At 41.3% G+C, this 21,945-nt stretch overlaps 1 protein-coding gene across 1 annotated transcript in view; it reads right to left on the bottom strand.

Moving 5' to 3' along the window:
- The window catches only part of syn2b (synapsin IIb), a 392,491-nt gene that overhangs the window by 142,870 nt on the left and 227,676 nt on the right, over positions 1–21,945 (bottom strand). The window contains exon 3 of the mRNA XM_060835534.1: positions 9,486–9,577. Within this exon, the coding sequence (XP_060691517.1) occupies positions 9,486–9,577 (92 nt within the window). The remainder of the gene's footprint in view (positions 1–9,485; positions 9,578–21,945) is intronic.

Below are 21,945 nucleotides of genomic sequence, written 5' to 3'. Positions count from 1 at the left end.
GCATATATGAATATTTTTATTAATCATCTTCAACTAGGATCAAAGCAAATGAAAGGGACTAGATATATTGTCATGATCATGTGAATTAATTTTTGACTTCCATCTTTCAATGTAATATCTGGACTTCCATGGACTGAAACAATCTTAAAAAGGGACCAAAATACTGGCTTAAATGGCCATAGCTCAGATCTGATTACATAGGTTGACCAAAGGTCATGAAACCAACATGGAGTTAACAGCAGCCAATCTGAACTGCAATCAACATTCTATCCAAAGGCAAAGAGATCTGTCAGCTCCTCCAAAGGAAACGTGAAAACCTTCTATTTTGATTTAACTTCATGGGAATATTGGTATGTCAGAGATGAAAGCTTCCACTCCAATTATTGGAGACTATGAACTTAGACACATCGAAAGTAGAAATGAGCTTGGCAGAGAGATGAAACTAAGGTTGTAGCACCTAACACAGGCTGAGAACTCTCTGCCTGTCTCTGAAGAAGGTGAAAAAAGGGGCCAGTAACAATATGAATTAAAAACAAACATCAGAATACTGAGAATTGAAAGGAATTTTACAATATTACTTTAAAACATTTCAATTCATCTTTGTTTTAATGTAATACCACTTGTGATGTTGGTCTGCCTCAGAAAGTGAATTGCTATTTGATAAACTCAATAATGCATTGTGTAAATGACAACCAGAATCCTTACATAGAATTATATAAGGCCTGATCCACCATAAACAGATTAATTAAAAGCAAAGTATTGCAGAGGCTGGAGATCCTAAATAAAAATGCAATTGTTCAAGAAACTCACTAGGTTTGGCAGCCTCTCACTTCCCCTTTTCTCTTTGCCTCTCTCCCTCTCTCACCTCACTCTGTCCCTTCTTTCTCTCTCCATCTCTCTCTTTCCTCCCCTTGCTGAGCCCTGACTCCACCTCTTCTCTCTTCTCATTCTTTCACCCTATATACCTGCAGGTGTTAGGGTAAAGGACATCTCCTCAGGGCTAAAGGGAACTTGGAGTGGGATGGGAGGGATCCAGTTGACATTGTCCAGATTGGTACCAATGACATTGAAAAGACAAGAAATAAGCTGAAAGACTTTGAACATCTAGGAACTAAATTAGAAGGAAGAAACTCTGTGGCAATAATCTATGGGTTACTATCTTATCTATCAGCAAACTGTCATAGAGTAAGGAAAGTCAAGGAGTTAAATACGTGGCTCAAAGATTGCTATGGAAGGAATGGGTTTTAGTTTCATGGGTCAGGTTATTTGGATCTGGTCATGTGTAATGAAGCAGGTTTAAAGATCCCTGGGAAACAGTGAGAGGGGAAAATGAGGTCAGAGCAACTGTGTTAAACTTAAATAAGGGTAATTACAAATGAATGAGGGCAGAGTTGACTGAAGTGGACTGGGAAGGAGGTCTAGAAGAAAAGGTAGTTGATAAACAATGTTAGACATTTAAGGAAATAGTTCATGACTCACATTAAAGGTATATCCCAGTAAGGAGGAAGAATTCCTTGTAGGAGTATTTCCTAAGATCACACCTGGCTCTAATGTTTGCACTTTTTGTCCATTCCTAATAAACAGAACAGTTTGTGTATTTACCTTATTGTGAGTTTCCTTCAATAGCATAAAAACTTTGATTAAATCACTCCATAATCTTAAATTATAGTTTATTTTATTTCTCTTTGTATTTTAACATTTGGCAGGAATTATTTGGTAAATCTACACTACACTTCCTCCAAGGTTAAACCATCTTTCCTGAAGAGTGGAATACATTGAGCAGAATCTTATGGAGGTGATTAGCTTCTCAGCAGCCAGTCAAAGAGCCACTGAGACCCCAAATGACCTTTGAAGGGAGGATCCTGCACTCTGTTCCTATAGGGCACTTAAAAGGCCAATGGGAAGCCTAGTCATAAAATCATTGAATCATGGAATTTTACAGTGCAGAAGGAGGACCTTCAACCCACCATGTCTATACCAGCTTGCGAAAGAGTTATCCAGCCAGCCCCATCTCCCTAAATTCATCAATTTCAAATATATATCCAGCTCCTATCTGAAACCCAGTATTGAACCTGCCTCCAATACTCTCCCAGGCAGCACATTCAAATTCCTAATAACCTTCTAACAAGTTTCTCATCATCTCACTCCTAACTCCCTTGGTGACAACCTTGAAATTGTGCCCATAGTTACTGAGATACTGACTCGTGGAAATAGAAGATCCCTCTTTACTTTGTTAAAATTATTCACAATATTGAACAGCTTGATTCCAGCCATAGGTGACTGTAGTGTTTCATATTCTCCCCGTGTCTTTGTGGGTTTCCTTTGGGTGGTCCAGTTTCCTCCCACAGTCCTTAAACATCAATCCTTCAAAGAGTTGCCCAGAACAGAACTGAACATACTCCTTTCCTGGTGAAGGGCTTATGCTCAAAACATCAATTCTCCTGCTCCTCGGATGTTGCCTGACCGGCTGTGCTTTTCCAGCACCATACTTCTCGACTCAGACTCCAAATGTGGTCAGTCCAGTGATTTGGCAAGATGCTTTAATGAGTTTTACCTCTATTTATAAGCCCAAGGATTCTACAAATCTTCTTAATAATGGTTTTAACTTGCCTGGACATCTCAGAGAATTATGCACATGAAACCCAAAGTCTCGCTGCTTATGTACGCCCCTCAAAGTTGTATAATTGAACCTGAATTCTCTCTCCAAATTACTTTTACCAAAATGTATATCCTTACATTTCTCAGCATTAAATTTCATCTGCCAGGTGTGTGTTTATTTGGTCAACTTGTCAATGTCCCTTTGAAGTCACACAACATCCTTACAATTCACTATTCTCCCTGGCTTACAGTTTTGCCCTCAATACCCAACTCCCAAACACAGAATCATAGATTCTTCCGGCATGGAACCAGACCCTTCTTTTCAACTCATCTTACTTGAGTAACTTTCCAACTTTTTACATACTTGCAGATGATTTCCTGTTTGTTTATATATTTCTTACTAGTTTTCTTCCATATTCCAATTCTCATAATGGCATTTTTGTTTTGGTCATCCTTTGCTAGTTTCTAACATTTTCCCAATCTTATTGGCTACTGATTTATGACTTTTTCTTTCAATGTTTTTATACTTGCTATGACCCTTAACTCCCTTAGTTAGCTAAAAATGGTGCATCCATCTGATAGCGTCTTTCTTTCTCAATGAAATATACTTTGTTGAGAATTGTGAAATTGATCCCAAAGTGTCTGCCAATTCCTTGCCTCTGTATTTGCCTAAAACCTCTTACTTCAATAAAAGTATCCAGCTCTGATGAACGACCATTGAGCTAGATCCTCCAGGCCTCAATGATATGGGGTTGGTTTTGGAAAATGATAAGGAATCGCTGGCTACTTGCTGCCAGCAGTGCAGTACCCCATCCATTATGTGTCCTCAATGGATGGGGAGTTTGTATGATAGGCCTTAGTTGACCAATGGCTCCACAATGACGAGGCTTCAAGCATGAAATATTGGAACCTTATGATCCACGTGATGGCCTACCAGCTTCAAACTCATTAAATTCTCCAATGAAGATGACCCCATACTGAGACACCATCATTTGTGCACTCTGCTCCCAGTGTGACTGACTGAATGTTCAGAGCCCTATGTAGTACAATGAATAGGCAAATGATGATGATGTTATTCTGACATCAGCAGCAAGACAGTTTGGAAAGGATGTGTCCTCTTGTACTTGAGTTGAAAACGAGGGAGCACTGTTTAAAATTTGAACAGTTAGATGTGAGCCTTGAATGTAAAATACATCAAATCAGCTATGATCTTACTCAATCTAGAATCAAGCTCAAGGGACTGAATGAGTTACTTGTGATCCTAAATCATATGTTTAAATGTATGAAAGGAGCATTTAAACAGAGAGCTCTTAGACACTAGTCTAGGGAGGTATATTTTGTAACATACAATGTACCAATGTAAATAGAAGAGTGTTACAGTAGGTCAGGGGGATAAGAGATTTATTTTAGGATAAGGAGCCAACAGCCTTTAAGAGTATATTGGTAATAACGTATCAACATCCAACTATGCTAATATTCCAACAATGGAAGATCTGGCCCAACATTTCAGCTCAATGGTTGTTCATCAGAGCTGGATACTTTTATCCAAGTAAAATATTTTAGCCTAAAGTATCAAATAAAGCTCCCCATTTCACAATAACATTGAATTCTTAAAGCCCAAGGGGAATTCAAGTCATTTAATTTATTTCTCTCTCCACAGGTGCCAACTGACCTGCAGATTACATTCCCTATTGTCTGGTCATTTTTCCATGTATTCAGTTTTACTCTTAGATCCTATGGACGCCGGAGTTCACAGAAATATCAAATACATATGTAAGAGCTGCTAGCAAAGTTTACTGAAACAAACATCAAACCATAACAAATATTAAAGAAGTTTTCAGATCTACAGAGAGGGATCAATATCCTGAATGGTGCACAGGCTTAATCACAAGTGAAACTAATCTCCAAGAAGCAGAGGGGCAAATGTATAACTGGATAAAACTAGCCCAGTTCAGACCAGCTTCATTCTACCAGACTCCCTCACTCACAGTGGGTCACCCAGCATGTTTACATTATTGAAAGCATCAGAGATTGCAGATTGCTTGTGTTATTTAGTTGGCTAGGTTTTGACTATAATTAATGATAAAAGGTTTATTACTACAGGCGATGGTTACTGTTTCCACCTGCATTTTTGTAATTTAGAATTCAATGCCACATTCTTCATACAACACCAGAGACAGCCTACACCACAATTACATTGTGAACTCTCCATCATGACCCTGATCAAATTGCATTCATGCTATTGCCGTTTTTAGAGAAAGAGCCCGGCTAGACAGCTTAAATGATTAATATCTATTGTAATAATTTTCATATAACTACAGCATCAGGCACCAGTTTGAACTTTAACACCTACCTTGAATGTGCCATGAGGAAAGAGCTGTAATTTACAGCTCTTATTTGCATTTACACAACACCAGGCAATTTGCATGGTAGGAATACAAAATAAGTTATGCTCTTAATGGCAAGAAAAGCATTAATCATATTGCTACAATCTCACTGTAGCAACCTGTTTAGATTAGATTCCCTACAGTGTGGAAACAGGCTCTTCAGCCCAACAACTCCACACTGACCCTTCAAAGAGTAACCCACCCAGACCCATTTCCCTCTGACTAATGCACATAATTCATGGCCAATTCACCTGACCTGCACATCTTTGTGACTGTGGGAGGAAACTCACACAGACACGGGGAGAATGTGCAAACTCCACACAGACAGTTGCCCAAGGCTGGAATCGAACCTGGGACCCTGGTGCTGTGAGGTAGGAGTGTTAACCACTGAGCCACCGCGTTTATTGAATATAGCGGAGGATGATGAAACCCCACAAGTTGTTAGAAAGATTATGACCACCCAGTTTAAGGTTTCAATAGTTTAAGTATCAAATACACTGACTGCAAACTATAGATTCGTGTAATCTATACTCTTTCCCAAAAAAAAACAGGGTGACCAACTTTTGGAAAATTCTGCAAATTTTCTAATGCTGCTTTTATTTTTATTCCAAGTATTCACAGATCTGCTATAGAACTCCTACAATACAGAGGACAATAGCCTGGTTTATAGCAAACCTAATATTCAGTATCTCATCAGGAAGTGTGATTTTTACTGCACAAAATGTCAAATTTCGTTTTTCTCCACAAAGTGATGGTCATTGTTGTCCATGGGGTTTGGCTCAGCTTTTTGCATAATCTTTCTTAAGTAGCCTTGATTAGTTTATACATTTCTTATCTCTTAATTTTAACAGTGAGAAGAAATATCCAGCAGAAAGGTTAAATGCTATGTTGAGTATGAATGAACTGTAAGGAAACAAGCCCTCTGCTCATCCACACTACCAAGTAGCCTACCATTAGCCCAGTAATCCATCATCTTGTTATTCCTACCAAAGTGAACGACTTCGCACTTAGCTACATTGAATTCCATTTGCCACATTTCCGCCCAGCTCTGCAACTTATCTATATCCCGCTGTAACCTACCACTTCCTTCCTCACTATCCACAACTCCACCGACTTTTGTGTCATCCGCAAACTTGCTTACCCAGCTTTCAAGTCCTTCCTCTAGATCATTTATAAAGATAACAAAAAGCAATGGTCCCAAAACAGATCCTTGTGGTACACCGCTAGTAACTGCGCTCCAAGATGAACATAATCCATCAACTACTACCCTCTGTCTCCTTCCAGCCAGCCAATTCCTAATCCAAACCTCTAATGTATCCTCAATGCCATACCTCCGAAGTTTTAGCATTAGCCTACCATGGGGAACCTTATCGAACGCCTTACTAAAATCCATATACACAACATCTACTGCTTTACCCTCATCCACTTCCTTGGTCACCTTCTCAAAGAACTCAATAAGGTTTGTGAGGCACGACCTGCCCTTCACAAAACCATGCTGGCTATCCCTGATCACGTTATTCCTACCCAGTAACACAGATCTCTGAAAGTTGCCACCCAGGTAAATAGTGCTGTGAGGAAGGCATATGGTGTACTGGGCTTTATTGGCAGAGGAATTGAGTTCCGGAGTCCTGAGGTCATGTTGCAGTTGTATAAGACTCTGGTGCGGCCTCATCTGGAGTATTGTGTGCAGTTTTGGTCGCCATACTATAGGAAGGATGTGGAAGCTTTAGAACGAGTGCAGAGGAGGTTTACCAGGATGTTGCCTGGAATGGTAGGAAAATCTTATGAGGAAAGGCTGAGGCACTTGGGGCTGTTCTCATTGGAGAAGAGAAGGTTTAGGGGAGATCTGATAGAAGTGTATAAGATGATTAGGGGTTTAGATAGGGTAGATACTAAGAACCTTTTACCGCTAATGGAGTCAGGTGTTACTAGGGGACATAGCTTTAAATTAAGGGGTGGTAGGTATAGGACAGATGTTAGGGGTAGATTCTTCACACAGCGGGTTGTGAGTTCATGGAATGCCCTGCCCGTATCAGTGGTGAACTCTCCTTCTTTATGGTCATTTAAGCGGGCATTGGATAGGCATTTGGAAGTTATTGGGCTAGTATAGGTTAGGTAGGATTCGGTCGGCGCAACATCGAGGGCCGAAGGGCCTGTACTGCGCTGTATCCTTCTATGTTCTATATGTTCTATTGCAGAGTGACATTAAACCACTCAGTGAGCAAAGGTTGGATAGAATTCAGCAGCATCGAGGAATTGACTAGCATGGTTATAAGAAGATACATTCTCCTCTCCCATTTCTTTAACCCCACAATCACCCCAGATCTATTTTTCTGGAGTCGGATATAGTCAGTTTGTTCACTATTGCGGCAGCAGGAACCATTGGGCATTTGATTGGAACATGCTTAAAAATCACAAGGGACAAAAGTATTGCCTGTTTTCTGCTCTCTTTCCTGACTTCTCTTTCATCCTGACATTCACATTTAAACACAATAACCAGAAATTTACACATCACAATGAGCTGAATAATAAGCATAAAAATCTCTTGTGGGGTATCACGCCTTTCAACTACAGATCTCTGCTGAAGTGTAACCAGCAGTGCCCACTCTTGTGCCAATGAATAATCACTTTAGGGCTACTCCTACTGACACTGATATTTTCACTGTAGGAATCCTTGCATGAGAAAGCCTGATGGATATCAGGGGACCTTCAGGCACTGTGTGGCCACTGTTAGATCTTCCCCATGATTGTGATCCCTGGCAGCGGAGGTCCTTCCTGCTGAGAGCCGCCAGCCAATCATTCAGAGGCTACCAGTTCACCATTGCCACAGGGCCAACAGGAACTTTTTGGTTGCACCAGAAACCCAGGATCAACATGGGGCCAAAGAGTACAGGCAGTTCTTCTTTAACACGACGTCTGCATTCTTGTGCAACGCCGTGTTATAGAAAAATCACGCTTTGGAAACAGTACTTAAAGTGTTGGTGATGTAATTACGTTACAGTCAACATAGATTTTAAAAGTTTGTGCTTTAGAAACAATGTCTGCAACTTGTCACTCGCATTATAGTGAATTCACGTTAATGAATCGCACGTTATAGCAGAATGACCTGTAAAGGTGAGAAAAGCTGGGATGGTATCAAATGGGAGTCATGGTCAGTGGTAGAGGTTAGCTTTCAATGGCCAGGCACCTTCTGATGTCAGGTCCCTTGATCAGGTACAGAGGCTGTGGGAAAACATCCGGCCTCCATTTAGTCCCCAAACCACAATTAAATCTTGGAAGACTCAGGGATAAGGGGGTGTCAAATGAGTCATTACTGAGGCACTAAATTCAGCCGAATTGCTTTCAACTGAGATTCGAAAAGTTCAAAATGCTATCACGATTTCACAAAATTTAACTCTCTCACACCTTGTGTCCTATATAGTTCGCTATTTGATTTTAATGTTTTGACTGTAAGTGCCCTTTAACAATGAAGTCAGAGGCTTCCAACTCTGACTCTTGGCAAGGTGCTCACAAGGCTGATTTCTTTTAGATCCACTTGCATTTTGAAACTAGTTGACTTCTTCCAAACATGATCCTATTAAAAATATTTAAAATAGTACATATTTAACACTAGAATACAGCAATGAAGAAAGTATTTGAATACATATTTAATCCAAAGATTTTATGTCTATTGTGGGTTCAGCTAAATAAACACTTTGTCCCAATCATTGTATCTCAATTTATCAAATTAGTTTACTCTTAAGTCCCATAAAAGTGGCAGTTACAATGGTAGTCATCTGCACTGACGTAGACTGAACAAAATTTTCATTATTATAAGAATATTTTGAAACATAAATTGCTCATTTGTATTGTGTACTCATCCTTGTTTTGGTTAATTGGATATGTAACTGTAAACTATCATCTGTCTCCCTATACAAATACAGAATTCCAACTACTGCAAAGAAAGAATTGAAAACCGTCTTTCTATTTTTTTTGAGGTTATGGTATTCTGAATTGATGTAATGATTTCCATTGCAAACAATTACAATTATCCTGATATCAGAAAGGAAACTGGGTTTTATGTTTCACCTTGCAATGTACAAATCTCTCACCTAACGTTACATTCCTGGACATGCAGGTAACTTTGGCAACTATTTTCCAGACAGAAAGTAAAATGTCTAACATCTGGCTAGAATTTGCTTTCAGTTCCAGGTGATATCTTAAACCGGCAAAACATATGTGCATTAATTACAACTTTACCTGCTATTACATGACCTTGTCCCAAAGTTATTGTTCAACTCCACAGCTAATCTTTCTTCATTGCTGGGTTACAGTACACCTCATTAGGAGGTGATGAAGTGTTATATGAAGAACCAAATCAATCAGCACACTAACTGACCTTTACAAAAACATGTGTGGAATTATATGGATATGCAATTTTCTGAGGCAACAAGATGGCTAATAAAAAACAGACATGTCGTGCTGTTCCTCTTGCTTTGTCCATGTAATTCCTTGTCTCACCTGACAACTTTTGTGCCATTTCGCAAAACTTGCATATCGACCATGCAGGTACCATCTGCTTGAGCAATCAGGTTAATCTCAGCAAATTCTGCCTGAAAAACAATTGAAACAATTCAAAGCACAGTGAAAGGTCGACTGGAATTAACAAAATACATTGAGTTGTATAGTAAATGTAATGTGGACATATCTACTGGTCTCCTTTTTATGAAAAAGTATGCAGAGCATCAATATTTCAAATAGAAAAATCAGAATCTCTGTTCAGTTTAAGTACATACAGTAACTAATAATTGAGTCCATTTTAATGTCTGCAGATGAAAATAGAATAGAATCCCTACTGTGTGGAAACAGGCCCTTCAGTCCAACAAGTCAACACCCACCCTCCGTACAGTAACTCACATAGACCCATTCCCCGACCCTGTTATCCTATATTTACCCTGACCAGGGCATTTAACCTACACATTCCTGAAGACAATGGACATTTGAGCACATCGATAAGAGTTGCACAATCATCTGATTAAGTTATAAATTTGAATCCTTAATGTTTCATTGACATCAACATTGAGCTTATAACACTGCTTTACAGTTAGATGACTGTTAGATCACAGTTTTAAGTTATTTTGAGGATTGAATAAAAATTCTTACTTGAATGAGATTGGTTATTTATCTAAGACTGCATTGCAGTACAAGCCTGACATTTACATATAAAATGGCCACAATGAAATTGTGCTTGAGAAAGCGAGTCCTATAAAGGTGTTTGACTCTATCCATCCACCCACACACAAGATTATTAACTTTGGATCTTCATTTTTCACTGTAATTGTAATTTTAGAAAGTGTTGCTGCACATGACCGCTGACCAGTGTTTGTAATACTTCAGTGGTATTTTGAGCTAAGAGCATTCCCTGCTGTGAGTAATGATCTGTGAGGAGCATGACATTAAGTGGCAAAATACACAAAATCATCAAAACAAATAAAGCTTTCATTCAACTACTCAGTCTGGAAGGTAGGCTCCCATTCATTTTAATGAGGCCACAAGAGAATGGATGTCAGCTGTTAAAAAACTAACAGGTTCTAAACAAGTCATTGTTTTACAAACCTCTAGTCCCTTGGCAGCTCTTAGAACATAGGCCAAGTTCTGCAAATACTAGAAATGAGCAGAGTTAATAACAAAGAAACTTGGATTATCACCATAGTCCAATGCTACGATAAAATCAAACCATCTCTTGACATATTGTCAAAACATCATCATTTTGGAAACAATACTATTGATATATTGGGAATCATATTCTTCTTACATGTGTAGTGGTTATTAACATTTACCCTGCTAGACGGTGACCTACATCCACCGTTGACATGCATCCTCTCTTGACCTGATCACTACAAGATGCGGCCATTCAACTCCACATTGGGTGCAGCAAGTCTCCCTGTCACCTGAAGGAGCACCATGGCAGTGTAACTGAAGTTTCGAACCAGTTGCCTGAAGCTCCAGCCAATTACTTTGTAATCCAGTGCATCATGGTATTAATTCATTTCTCTAATGTAATCTGCTACATATTTTTCATGAACAGATTTTAGCTGGTCTGTTCAAAGGCAGACACTGTTCTGCTCTTCGTGATGAAGGGCTTTTGCCTGAAATGTCGATTTTCCTGCTCCTCGGATGCTGCCTGACCTGCTGTGTTTTTCTAAACACTGTTTTGCTCTTTCATAGTCTCAGAAATTTCACCATCAGTGATGAGGTTTATTACACTCATGACCACCTTCTTATAAAATGGATAAATAAGGTACAGAATCTGTGTAAATTGCAATTAATACTTCAGTCAGATTAATTATCACATTAGAGAATAGCAGCTTTTATTTAAGAAACATAGTATCACCACTGAATAATTTAAACTTTTCATGGTGATAAATTATTTTCTTAAAAATACAGAGCCAATACTGCAAGATTCTAAGTGAAATTTCATTATAATAATGTTTTTCTTACTTCTCACGTTAGGAACTTTGGCAAACGAACTGCAAATCTTGACAAGATCATATCTAACCATGAGAATTGGTAATAGTGAAGATTAAGCAGAAAGAGTTTAAAGTACTGAAAAGCGAATTGTAACATTCTCACTTACTCTTTAGTTTCAACAACATGAAAAATTACCCAAGATTAAATGACAGAGCTATTTTTATTCTCTGCTAAATGTCATTAAATCATAGTCTGAAGTGTCTCAAGTGGCATGTCTCATTGGCTGTTAAGATGTTAGCCAATGTTTACAGAAGCATATACAGTGGAACCTTGATTATCCGTCATTCGATTAACTGAATATGGATTATCTGGCATGATCGCAAGGTCCCAATGCTTGACTGAACTATGTTGTCTGGCATTCGTTTCTTCAGAATTCGATTAACTGAACGAAATATTCCCCGCCCGTGACTTTCGGATATTCGAGTTTCCTCTGTAGACAGGTTAAGCAAGTGGGCAAAAACTTGGCTGTAGGAATATAGTATTTGGGGAATGTTAGGTTATGTATGTTGACAGGAAGAATAGAGGAGCTGAATGTTATTTGAATGGAGAAAGACTGTAGAAACCTTCAGCAGAGGGGGATTTGGGGACTACTATGCATGAATTATAAGCAGCTAGCATCCAAATTCAGCAGGCAATAGGGAGGGCAAGTGGAATATTCACTTTATTTCAAAAGGATTGGGTTAGAAAAATAGGGAATTCTTACTTAAACTACATAAAGCACTTACTAGACCATATGCTACAATACTGTGTACAATTTTGGTCTCCTTATCAAAGCAAAGATACATTAGCATTAGAGGCAGTGCAGAGAAAGTTCACAAATTTGATTCTGGGCGTGAAGGGATTTTCTTACGATGAGAGGTTTAAGTAGGTTGAGTCTGTATTCATTGGAGGAAGAAGAAGAATGACAGATACCTAATAGAAATGTGAGATTCATGGGAAGCTTGATAGAGTAGAGTCAGAGAGTCATACAGCACAGAAACAGAACCCTTGGTACCAACCAGTTTATGCCAAACGTAATCCCAAACTCAACTACTCCAAAATGCCTGCTCCTGGCCCCATATCCCTCCAAACCTTTCTCATTAATGTACTTATCCAAATGTTTTTTGTAACTATACCTGCAGTCTCCACCATGAGGAGAAAGTGAGGACTGCAGATGCTGGAGATCAGAGCTGAAAAATGTGTTGCTGGAAAAGTGCAACAGGTCAGACATCATCCAAGGAGCAGGAGAAACAACATCTCGGGCATAAGCCCTTCTTCAGGAATGAGGAAAGTGTGCCAAGCAGGCTAAGATAAAAGGTAGGGAGGAGGGACTTGGGGGAGGGGGGTTGGGAATGCGATTGGTGGAAGGAGGTTAAGGTGAGGGTGACAGGCCGGAGAGGGGGTGGGGGCGGAGAGGTAGGGAAGAAGATTGCAGGTCAAGAAGGCGGTGCTGAGTCCAAGGGTTGTGACTGAGAAATGAGGAACCTGGAGAAATCTGCATTCATCCCTTGTGGTTGGAGGGTTCCTAGGTGGAAGATGAGGCACTCTTCCTCCAGGCGTCGTGTTGCCATGGTCTGGCGATGGAGGAGGCCAAGGACCTGCATGTCCTTGGAGGAGTGGGAGAAGGAGTTAACGTGTTCAGCCATGGGGCAGTTGGGTTGGTCAGTGCGGGTGATCCAGAGGTGTTCTCTGAAATGTTCTGCAAGTAGGCGGCCTGTCTCCCCAAAGTATAGGAGGCCACATCGGGTGCAGCGGATGCAGTAAATGATGTGTGTGGAGGTGCAGATGAATTTGTGATGGATATGGAAGGATCCCTTGGGGTATTGGAGGGAAGTGAGGGGGGAGGTGTGGGCGCAAGTTTTGCATTTCTTGCGGTTGCAGGGGAAGGTTGGAGGGGAGGTTGGGTTGGTGGGGGTTGTGGACCTGACGAGGGAGTTGCGAAGGGAACGGTCTTTCTGGAACGCTGATAGGGAAGGGGAGGGAAACATATCCTTGGTGGTGCAGTCTGTTTGGAGGTGGCGGAAATGACAAAGGATGCTACGATGCATCTGAAAGTAGGTGGGGTGATAGGTGAGGACCAGTGGGGTTCTGTCCTGGTGGCGATTGGAGGGGTTCAAGGGCGGAGGAGCGGGAAGTGGAGGAGATGCAGTGGAGAGCATCCTTAACTATGTCGGAGGGGAAATTGCTGTCTTTGAAGAAGGAGGCCATCTGGGTTGTTCAGTATTGGAATTGGTCCTCCTGGAAGCAGATGCGACGGATGCGAAGGAATTGGGAATATGGGATGGCATTTTTACAGGGGGAGGAGGGGTAATCTAGGTAGCTGTGGGAGTCGGTAGGTTTATAGCAAATGTCCGTGTTGAGTCGGTCGCCCGGGATAGAGGTCTAGGAAGGGGAGGGAGGAGTCTGAGACTGTCCAGGTAAATTTGAGGTCGGGGTGGAAGGTGTTAGTAAAGTGGATGAACTGTTCAACCTCCTCGCGGGAGCACGAAGTAGCGCCGATACAGTCATCTATGTAGCGAAGGAAAAGGTGGGGATGGTGCCAGTGTAGATGGACTGTTCCACATATCCGACGAAGAGGCAGGCATAGCTGGGGCCCATGCGGGTGCCCATGGCTACTCCTTTGGTTTGGAGGAAGTGGGAGGATTGGAAGGAGAAGTTGTTCAGAGTGAGGACCAGATCAGTCAGTCGAAGGAGTGTGTCAGTGGAAGGTTACTGGTTGGATTGGTGGGAAAGGAGGGCTTTGAGGACTTCGTGATGGGGGATGGAGGTGTATAGGGACTGGGTGTCCATGGTGAAGATAAGGCGCAGAAGCGAAAATCGTGGAGGAGGTGGAGGGTGTGGGTGGTGTCCCAAATGTACGTGGGGAGTTCTTGGACTCAGGGGGACAGGACCATGTCGAGGTATACAGAGATGAGTTCGGTGGGGCAGGAGCAGGCTGAGACAATGGGTCAGCTAGGGCAGTCAGTTTTATGGATTCTGGGCAGGAGGTAGAAACAGGCGGTGCTGGGTTTGGGGGACATGAGGTTGGATGTGGTGGATGGGAGATCCCCTGAGGTGATGAGGTTATGGATGGTCTGGGAGATGATGGTTTGGTGGTGGGAGGTGGGATCATGGTCATGGGGGCAGTAGGAGGAGGTGTCGTTTAGCCTCAGCAGTGTAAAAAATTGGTGCGCCAAACTACCACCGCGCTTCCTTTGTCTGCTGGTCTGATAGTGAGGTTGGGGTTGGAGCAGAGGGAGTGGAGGGCTGCACGTTACGAGGCTGAGAGGTCGGAGTGGGTAAGAGGGGTGGACAGGTTGAGGCGGTTAATGTCGCGGCGGCAGTTGGCTATGAAGAGATCAAGCACGGCAGCAGTTGGCTATATCCACCATGAACCAACCTCTGTGTAAAAAAGTTGCCCCTTGTTTTGTTTTTAAATCTCTCTGCTCTCACCTTAAAATTGTATCCCCTTGCCTTGAAATTCCCCACCCAGAGAAAAGACATCTACCATTAACCCTATCTATACCCCTTTCAATTTTATAAACCTTCAGTGAAAAAGTCCCAGCCTCTCCTTATAACCAAACCTTCTAACATGCTGCTAAATCTCTTCTGAATCTTCTGAATCCTTAATAGCATCCTTCATATAACAGGGTGACTAGAACTAGATACTGTACTCCAAAAGAGACCTAACATCCTGTACAATATGATGTCCTAACTCCTATACCCAAAAGTCTGAGCAATGAAGGCAAGCATGCTAAACACCTTCTTCACCACCCTGTGACACAAACTTCAAAGAATTATGCACCTGAGCCCTTAGGCCTCTCTGTTCTACAACATTACCAAAGACCCTACTTTGCATTGTATAGGTCCTGTCATTGGTTGTTTTACCAAAATGCAACACCTCACATTAATCGCAATTAAACACCATCTGCCACTCCTTAGCCCAGTGACACAATTAATTGAGATGCCTTTGTAATCTTAGACAACCCTCGGTCTTGACTATACCACCAATCTTGTTATCATCTGCAAAGTTACTGACCACACCTCCTATATTCACATCTAAATCATTTATATAAATGATAAACAGAAGTGGACCCAACACTGATCCATGCAGAACACTGCTGGTTACAGGCCTCCAATCCAACAAACCCTCCACCATCACTCTCTGTCTTTTGCCATTAAACCAATGCTCCACCCAATTGGCAAGTTCACCTTGAAATCCACGGGATACCACTTACCTAACCAGTATAATATGCAGAACCTTGTCAACAACTTTACTAAAGTCCACGGCACTGAACTTGTAAATCTTAGTTACTTCCTCAAAAAATTTCAAATCAAATGTGTGAGACATGATTTCCCTCACACAAAGTCTTGCTGCCTATCCCTAATCAGACCTTGTCTCTCCAAATGCAGTAAATCTATATTTCAGAATCACCCCCAACAACTTACCCAACACCCAAGTCAGACTCATGGGTCCAAAGTTCCCCAGTTTCTCCTTACAAGCATTTTAAAACAAATATTAGCCACTCTCCAATTCTCCGGCCTAATGCAGAAATATTTCTGCCAGGGGCCCTGTAATTTCCTCCCTAAAGTCCCAGGATGCATGAGATTACTTCCTGGAGATTTCTCCAGCTTTATATTCACAAAGACTTCCAGAACTTCCTCTCCTGTAATGTGAACTGTCTTCAAAATGTCAATACTCATTTCCCCAGAGTTCTCTAGCCTCCATTTTTTTCTCCACAGTAGATGTGGAGAGATTGTTCCCTTTATTCAAGACCAGAAGGGATAATCTCATGGTAAGCAATTACCCATTTATGACAGAGATGAGAAAGAGTTGCTTCCCTCAGTTGTGAATCTATGGAATTTTTGAACCCAGTGGTCTGTTGAGATTGTGTGAGTAAGAATATTTTTGGTTGACATAGACAGATTTTTAATTAGTAAGAAATCAAGGGTTACAGTGAAAAGGGAGGAAAGTAGAGTTTAAAATGTTCAGATGAGCCATGCTTTTATTGGTGTGCTAAATGGCCTATTTCTACTGCAACGTTTTATGGTCTTATGGTCTTCGGGGTGTGAAAGTTGTTGAAGTTGGTTCCAGGTTGGTAATGGATCCAGCACTAAGATTTAGGAGAGGTTGGGTGCTGGATTGAAGGAAAGAAGAATAGTTGACAAGATATTGGCAAGAAGTTTAATTCTCTGAAAGATAAAAGAAACGTAATTTCTTCTGTGGTGTCGGGCGCAGGTGTGCTAAAATGTAGAATAGGGTGCAAATCTCTTAAATCACCTCAAAGGTTGCATTTACTCACCAATAACCTGCTCACTGAAGTACAGGCTGTGTTCTGTCAGAGCCAAAAAATCTCCTGATCTCATTACAGCCTTAATCCAAACATAGATATTAAAGCTGAACTCAAGAGATGATGTGAGAGTAGCTGCCTTTGACATCAGGCACTGTTTGACCGAATATGGCATTAAGGACCCTTTGCAGAAGTTGAATCACCAAGGTTAAAACTCTCCACTGGTTGGAGTCATACATAGCAAAAAGGAATATGGTTACAGTTGTTAAAGTTTAGTCATCTCAGGCTGTGACATCTCTGCAGGAGTTCATCATGGCAGCGTCCAGGCACAACAGTTTAGCTGCTTCATCATAAGGCCAGAAGTGTGAACATTCACTGATGATAGAACAGTGAGAAGAAAGTGAAGATTGCAGATGCTGGTGATCAGAGTTAAAAAGTGTGGTGCTGGAAAAGCACAGCAGGTCAGGCAGCATCCGAGAAGCAGGAGAGTCAACACTTCCAGCATAAGCTTTGGTTTCCTCCACAGTCCAAAGATATGCAGGTCAGGTGGATTGGCCATGCTAAATTGCCCATAGTGTTAGGTGCATTAGTCAGAGGGAAATGGGTCTGCGTGGGTTATTCTTCAGAGGGTCGGTGTGGACTGGTTGGGCCGAAGGTCTTGTTTCAACACTTTAGAGAATCTAATCTAATCTAATAAATTTTCATCAGGAATGTGGGGGTGGTTGTGGTGTGGCAAGGGGGCTGAGAGATAACTGGGAGAGGGTTGGGGCTAGGGGGAAGGTAGCCAGGAATGCAATAGGTAGATGAAGGTGAGAGATGATGATGATACATTGGATTGGGGGGTGGATTGGATTGGTGAGAAGGAAGATGGACAGGTAGAATAGTTTAAGCGGGTGATGCCAAGTTGGAAGTTGGATCTGGTATAAGGTGGGAGGAGGGGAGATGAGGAAACTGGTGAAATTGACATTGATTCCATGTGATTGGAGGGTCCCAAGTCAGAAGATGAGGTATTCTTCTTCAGGTGGCTAGGATTTGGCGGTGGAGGTGGCCCAGGACTTGCATGTCCTTGGCAGAGTGGGAGGGACAGTTGAAGTGGCTGAGCACTGGGCAATGGGGTTGGTTGGTGTGTGTGTCCCGGAGATGTTCTCTGAAAAGTTCCGAAAGTTGGCATCCTATCTCCCCAACGTAGAGGAGACTATACCAAGAGCAACAGACACAGTAGATGAGATGTTTGGAGGTGTAGGAAAATCTCTGCTGGATGTAGAAGTATCCTTTGGGGCCTTGGATGGACATGAGGGGGGGAGTTGTGGGTGCAAGTTTTACACCTCTTGTGGTAGCAAGGGAAGGTGCTAGGAGTGGAGGGTGGATTGGTGGGTGGCATGGACCTCATGAGGGAGTTGCAGAGGGAATGGTCTCTATGGAATGCTGAAAGGGATGGGGAGGGAAATATATCTCAGGTGGTGGGGTCTGACTGTAGATGGAGGAAATGGCGGAGGATGATGTGTTGGAACTGGAGGTTGGTGGGATGGAAGGTGAGGACCAGGGGGTTCTGTCCTTGTTGCCGCTGCAGGGGTTGGGTTCAAGGACAGAGATGTGGGAAGTGGAGGACCATTTATGACTCCTCAGATACTGAAGCAGTCAAAATATGTCCAAATATATTAAGACCTGGACAACAACAAAGCTAGCATATGATAAACATGCTAGACAATGAACATGTCCAACATGGACAACATTGTGAACATCCTGAGGTTACCATTAGCCAAAAACTGAACAGGAGAAGCCATATAAATGCTATCACAACAAAAACAGGGCAGAGTCTGGAAATTTTGTGATAAATAAAACTGAAGTCCTGACTTTAGTCAATTATCTACAAGGCACAAGTCAGGAGTGTAATGGAATAATGTCCACTTGATTAGATCGGGGTACCCCCAACAACACCCAAGAAGCTCGAGATAATTTGGGAAAAATGGTCCACTTGGGGATCGGCAACCCAGGTACCACCTTCAACACTGCAGCAGCATATACTATTTACAGAATGCAATGTAACAATTCATCAAGGCTTCTTTAAGAGCATTTTTCACCAGATCAGAGGCAGTTATTATGGTTACCTGTGATGGAATAGTTCTTGAGAGTTTCCAGGCCAGATTGGTAAAAGTGAAGGTCAATGAGGTTTGTAGACAAACCATGTCATTACTATCTGGGGCTACTTAGTGAGAAATCTGTAGAACCTGTCTTGCGTATGCAATTTGACCTGCATTCTGGGGAAAATAGGGACTTTAAATCAGGCTGACCTACCTGCCAGGATCTGAGGGATTCCATTTTTCCCCATCTGTGGACAACTGGGGCCAAGAAGGGAGGACAGTGGACTATCAATGAATTACACCTTCAACAATTCTCTTCAGCTCCTTTTGACTGTTGACTTCTGATTGGCCAGCAACATCAGGCATGGTCAGAGACTATGGACAGATTCCTGGTCAGTCAGCAGTTACATATTAAACTGGTGCTTGCTATTGTTATGTTAAAAATAAAGGTTTAATACTCAACTGCTGGTTAGGGATTCACTAACTCAGTGTATGAGTTTATTTAAAACAGTGATGCACATTTTAAGTTATAAAGCAGACAATACAACAACCAATTGATTTCTTCTCTGTGCAGCTGACAAACCCAAAGCAGATAACAGACAGTTATAGTCACAATATCATATACATAAAGCATTTAGAGTCCTCAGAGGTGAACTTTTTTATTGGCAAAGTTTTACAATATATAGCTAATTTGTTGACATGTCCACATATTGTGATATGGACAGTGTCTACGAGATACTTGTAATTCACACAGTTATCAATTATATTGTCTGTCATTCCTGTTCTTTTCATCAAGTTTTGTTTTATTTCATGGGCTACAGTTGCTGTTCCAGAATTTGTTAGAATCAAATTTTATTCCGCATTAGTCACTGCCCAATTTAGTTCCTCAAGTTTGCTTTGAGAAGTTCAAATTATTTTGGAATTTATAATCTTATGCTTTAAGACTTCCCAGGGAACTTTGAAATTTCTGATTTTACACTGGATTCTTAAATTTTAATGAAGTTTTAACATTCTGTTCATCCAATTTATTTTCTCCTTCATGACCTGCCCTAATAAATGTCAAGCCTCTCCAACTCTTTTTTTATTTTTGTTTTCTTAAAAGCCTGATCTTCTTCCATTTGATGTTTTTCTTCTGCTGCTTGAGTTCTTTCAATAGCACAATATAATTGCCATTTATTTTAAAGAAACTGTCTCAAGAGTGATTTGTAGCTCCTTTTATGTATGCTGTGTTTTGCAATTCTGTCATTTTCTATTCCATTGCTCTGAGTTCATGCCAACATCTCAGTAACAGTTCCTGTTGAGCCTGATTTGTATTACATGTGAACTGTTCCAGATCTTCCTGTAAAGGAGCAATTGTTACATTGAATTAATGGTGCAGAGCTTGTAGTTTCCTCTTGCTTTTGATCTTGGGATCTTTCAGCTCATCATTCACCTCTGTGATCTGAACAGAGGTATCACCTGAAGATTCCATTATCTGAGAGATAATATTCTCAAATTTGGATTTATCCTGAGTTAACCCTTTTCTTTTGAACTTTCATTTTTCTCTCCACTCCAAAGAGTAAAAAATTTCACTCCATTACTTCAGAAGAAATTGAAATGCTTTGATCTTTAACAATCAGCTCTGTAATCATGCCACGCTGGGCTTTAAAATCAGTATGACCAGATCTGCCCATTCTGGAAACTGCACTGGTTTGATAATTCCTTTGCTTTCCAGCCTCCTGATTTCTGCCTTTACTTTACATGTAAGACAAATAGCCTTGCAGAATTGTGTAATTGCTTCCTGGTCAACATGCAAGGTGGCCTTGGCTCTTTTGATAGTCCCTAGACCTTGCTGAATATCTTCTGAATGTTTATTTGGGACTTCACTCATGCAGCCATTTTCTAATTGAAAAATGTTAAGTCAATCAAGGTGAAGCCTTCTCAACCAATTTTACCCCATTAGGTTTGGGCCCAAGCTTTTCACTGTTCCAAATCAGGCATAGGTGGACATTCCAGGTATGCACTTTCCTGAATGCCTAAAAGTTCTCTTACTCAACTTAGTTCTAGAGGGACTCTTTAACTGTCTCAAATCCACATACTGGCAGGAACTATGATGGTTTGCCAGTCCATACCCTGAAGAAAATTTTAACCATTTGGCAGAGGTTTGGCTTTGTTTTGGGGTTTTGCTGTGGGCTGACCTAGTGTCCCTCTGTTCAGGACATGTCCTGAGAGAGGTTATGTAATTGCCTTCACCCAAGTGGTGTCTCCCAAGCTCAGTCAGCCTGGCAAGAGTGTCCACTTCCATTGGCATACCCTGTAACTCATTTGCTCCCCTTGCCACATTTTCTAATGACAAAGCCGGTTGGAGTGCCTGTATGAAGTCCAGTTGGGCTTCATCTATAAGGCGCTTTTGCACGGTTTCATCATTAATCCCACATATCAAATGGTCTCTTAGCATCTCATTAAGGATTAATCCAAAGTCAGATGTCTCTTCTGGTCGATGTAACCTCATCAAAAAATCCCACGTAGATTTCCTGGCTCTCGAACCGCCAAGTAAAACCAATAGTATCTCAGAATTAGAAGGGGCTTGAAGTCATAATATTCCTTAACTAAATCTGTCAACTCTTGAAAGGTTTTAGTATCTGGTCCCTCAGGAGATGTTAGGCTCCTTAATAACTGAAAAGCTGCAGGTCCACAAGCTGTCAGGAGAATTACTCATTGCTTTTCATGTGCTCCAATGCTATTTGTTCAGAAAAATGCGTTCCTTCCACACACTGGGCCTAGTCTTTGATCGCAGGATCGAACGAGTCAAGTTCCCCAAATAATGGCATTATGCCATAAATGTTTATTTAACTCAGATGATCATTGCGAGCTAATTTCTTCAGTAATGTCATTTTTTCTCTTGTTGCCACTAAAATAATTCCATAGAGACCGGTTTCCTATCACCAAGTCACTCTTTATTTACATACGCATAGTATTTGATATTGATGTGGCTTCCTCAGAGCCAGGTCTCAGGGTAAACAAAACTTTTGACACTCCTGTTTTTATCTGTCAGATAGGGTTCCCTGATTAGATCAAATTAACAGGCTAACCAGGGCACTTATATTCCATGAGGTTCACTTGGCTGATCTTTGTTACAAT

The sequence above is a fragment of the Hemiscyllium ocellatum genome, chromosome 14 (assembly GCF_020745735.1).
Source record: "Hemiscyllium ocellatum isolate sHemOce1 chromosome 14, sHemOce1.pat.X.cur, whole genome shotgun sequence".
Taxonomy (NCBI): Eukaryota; Metazoa; Chordata; class Chondrichthyes; order Orectolobiformes; family Hemiscylliidae; genus Hemiscyllium; species Hemiscyllium ocellatum.
This window is presented reverse-complemented; position numbering and strand designations above follow the sequence as displayed.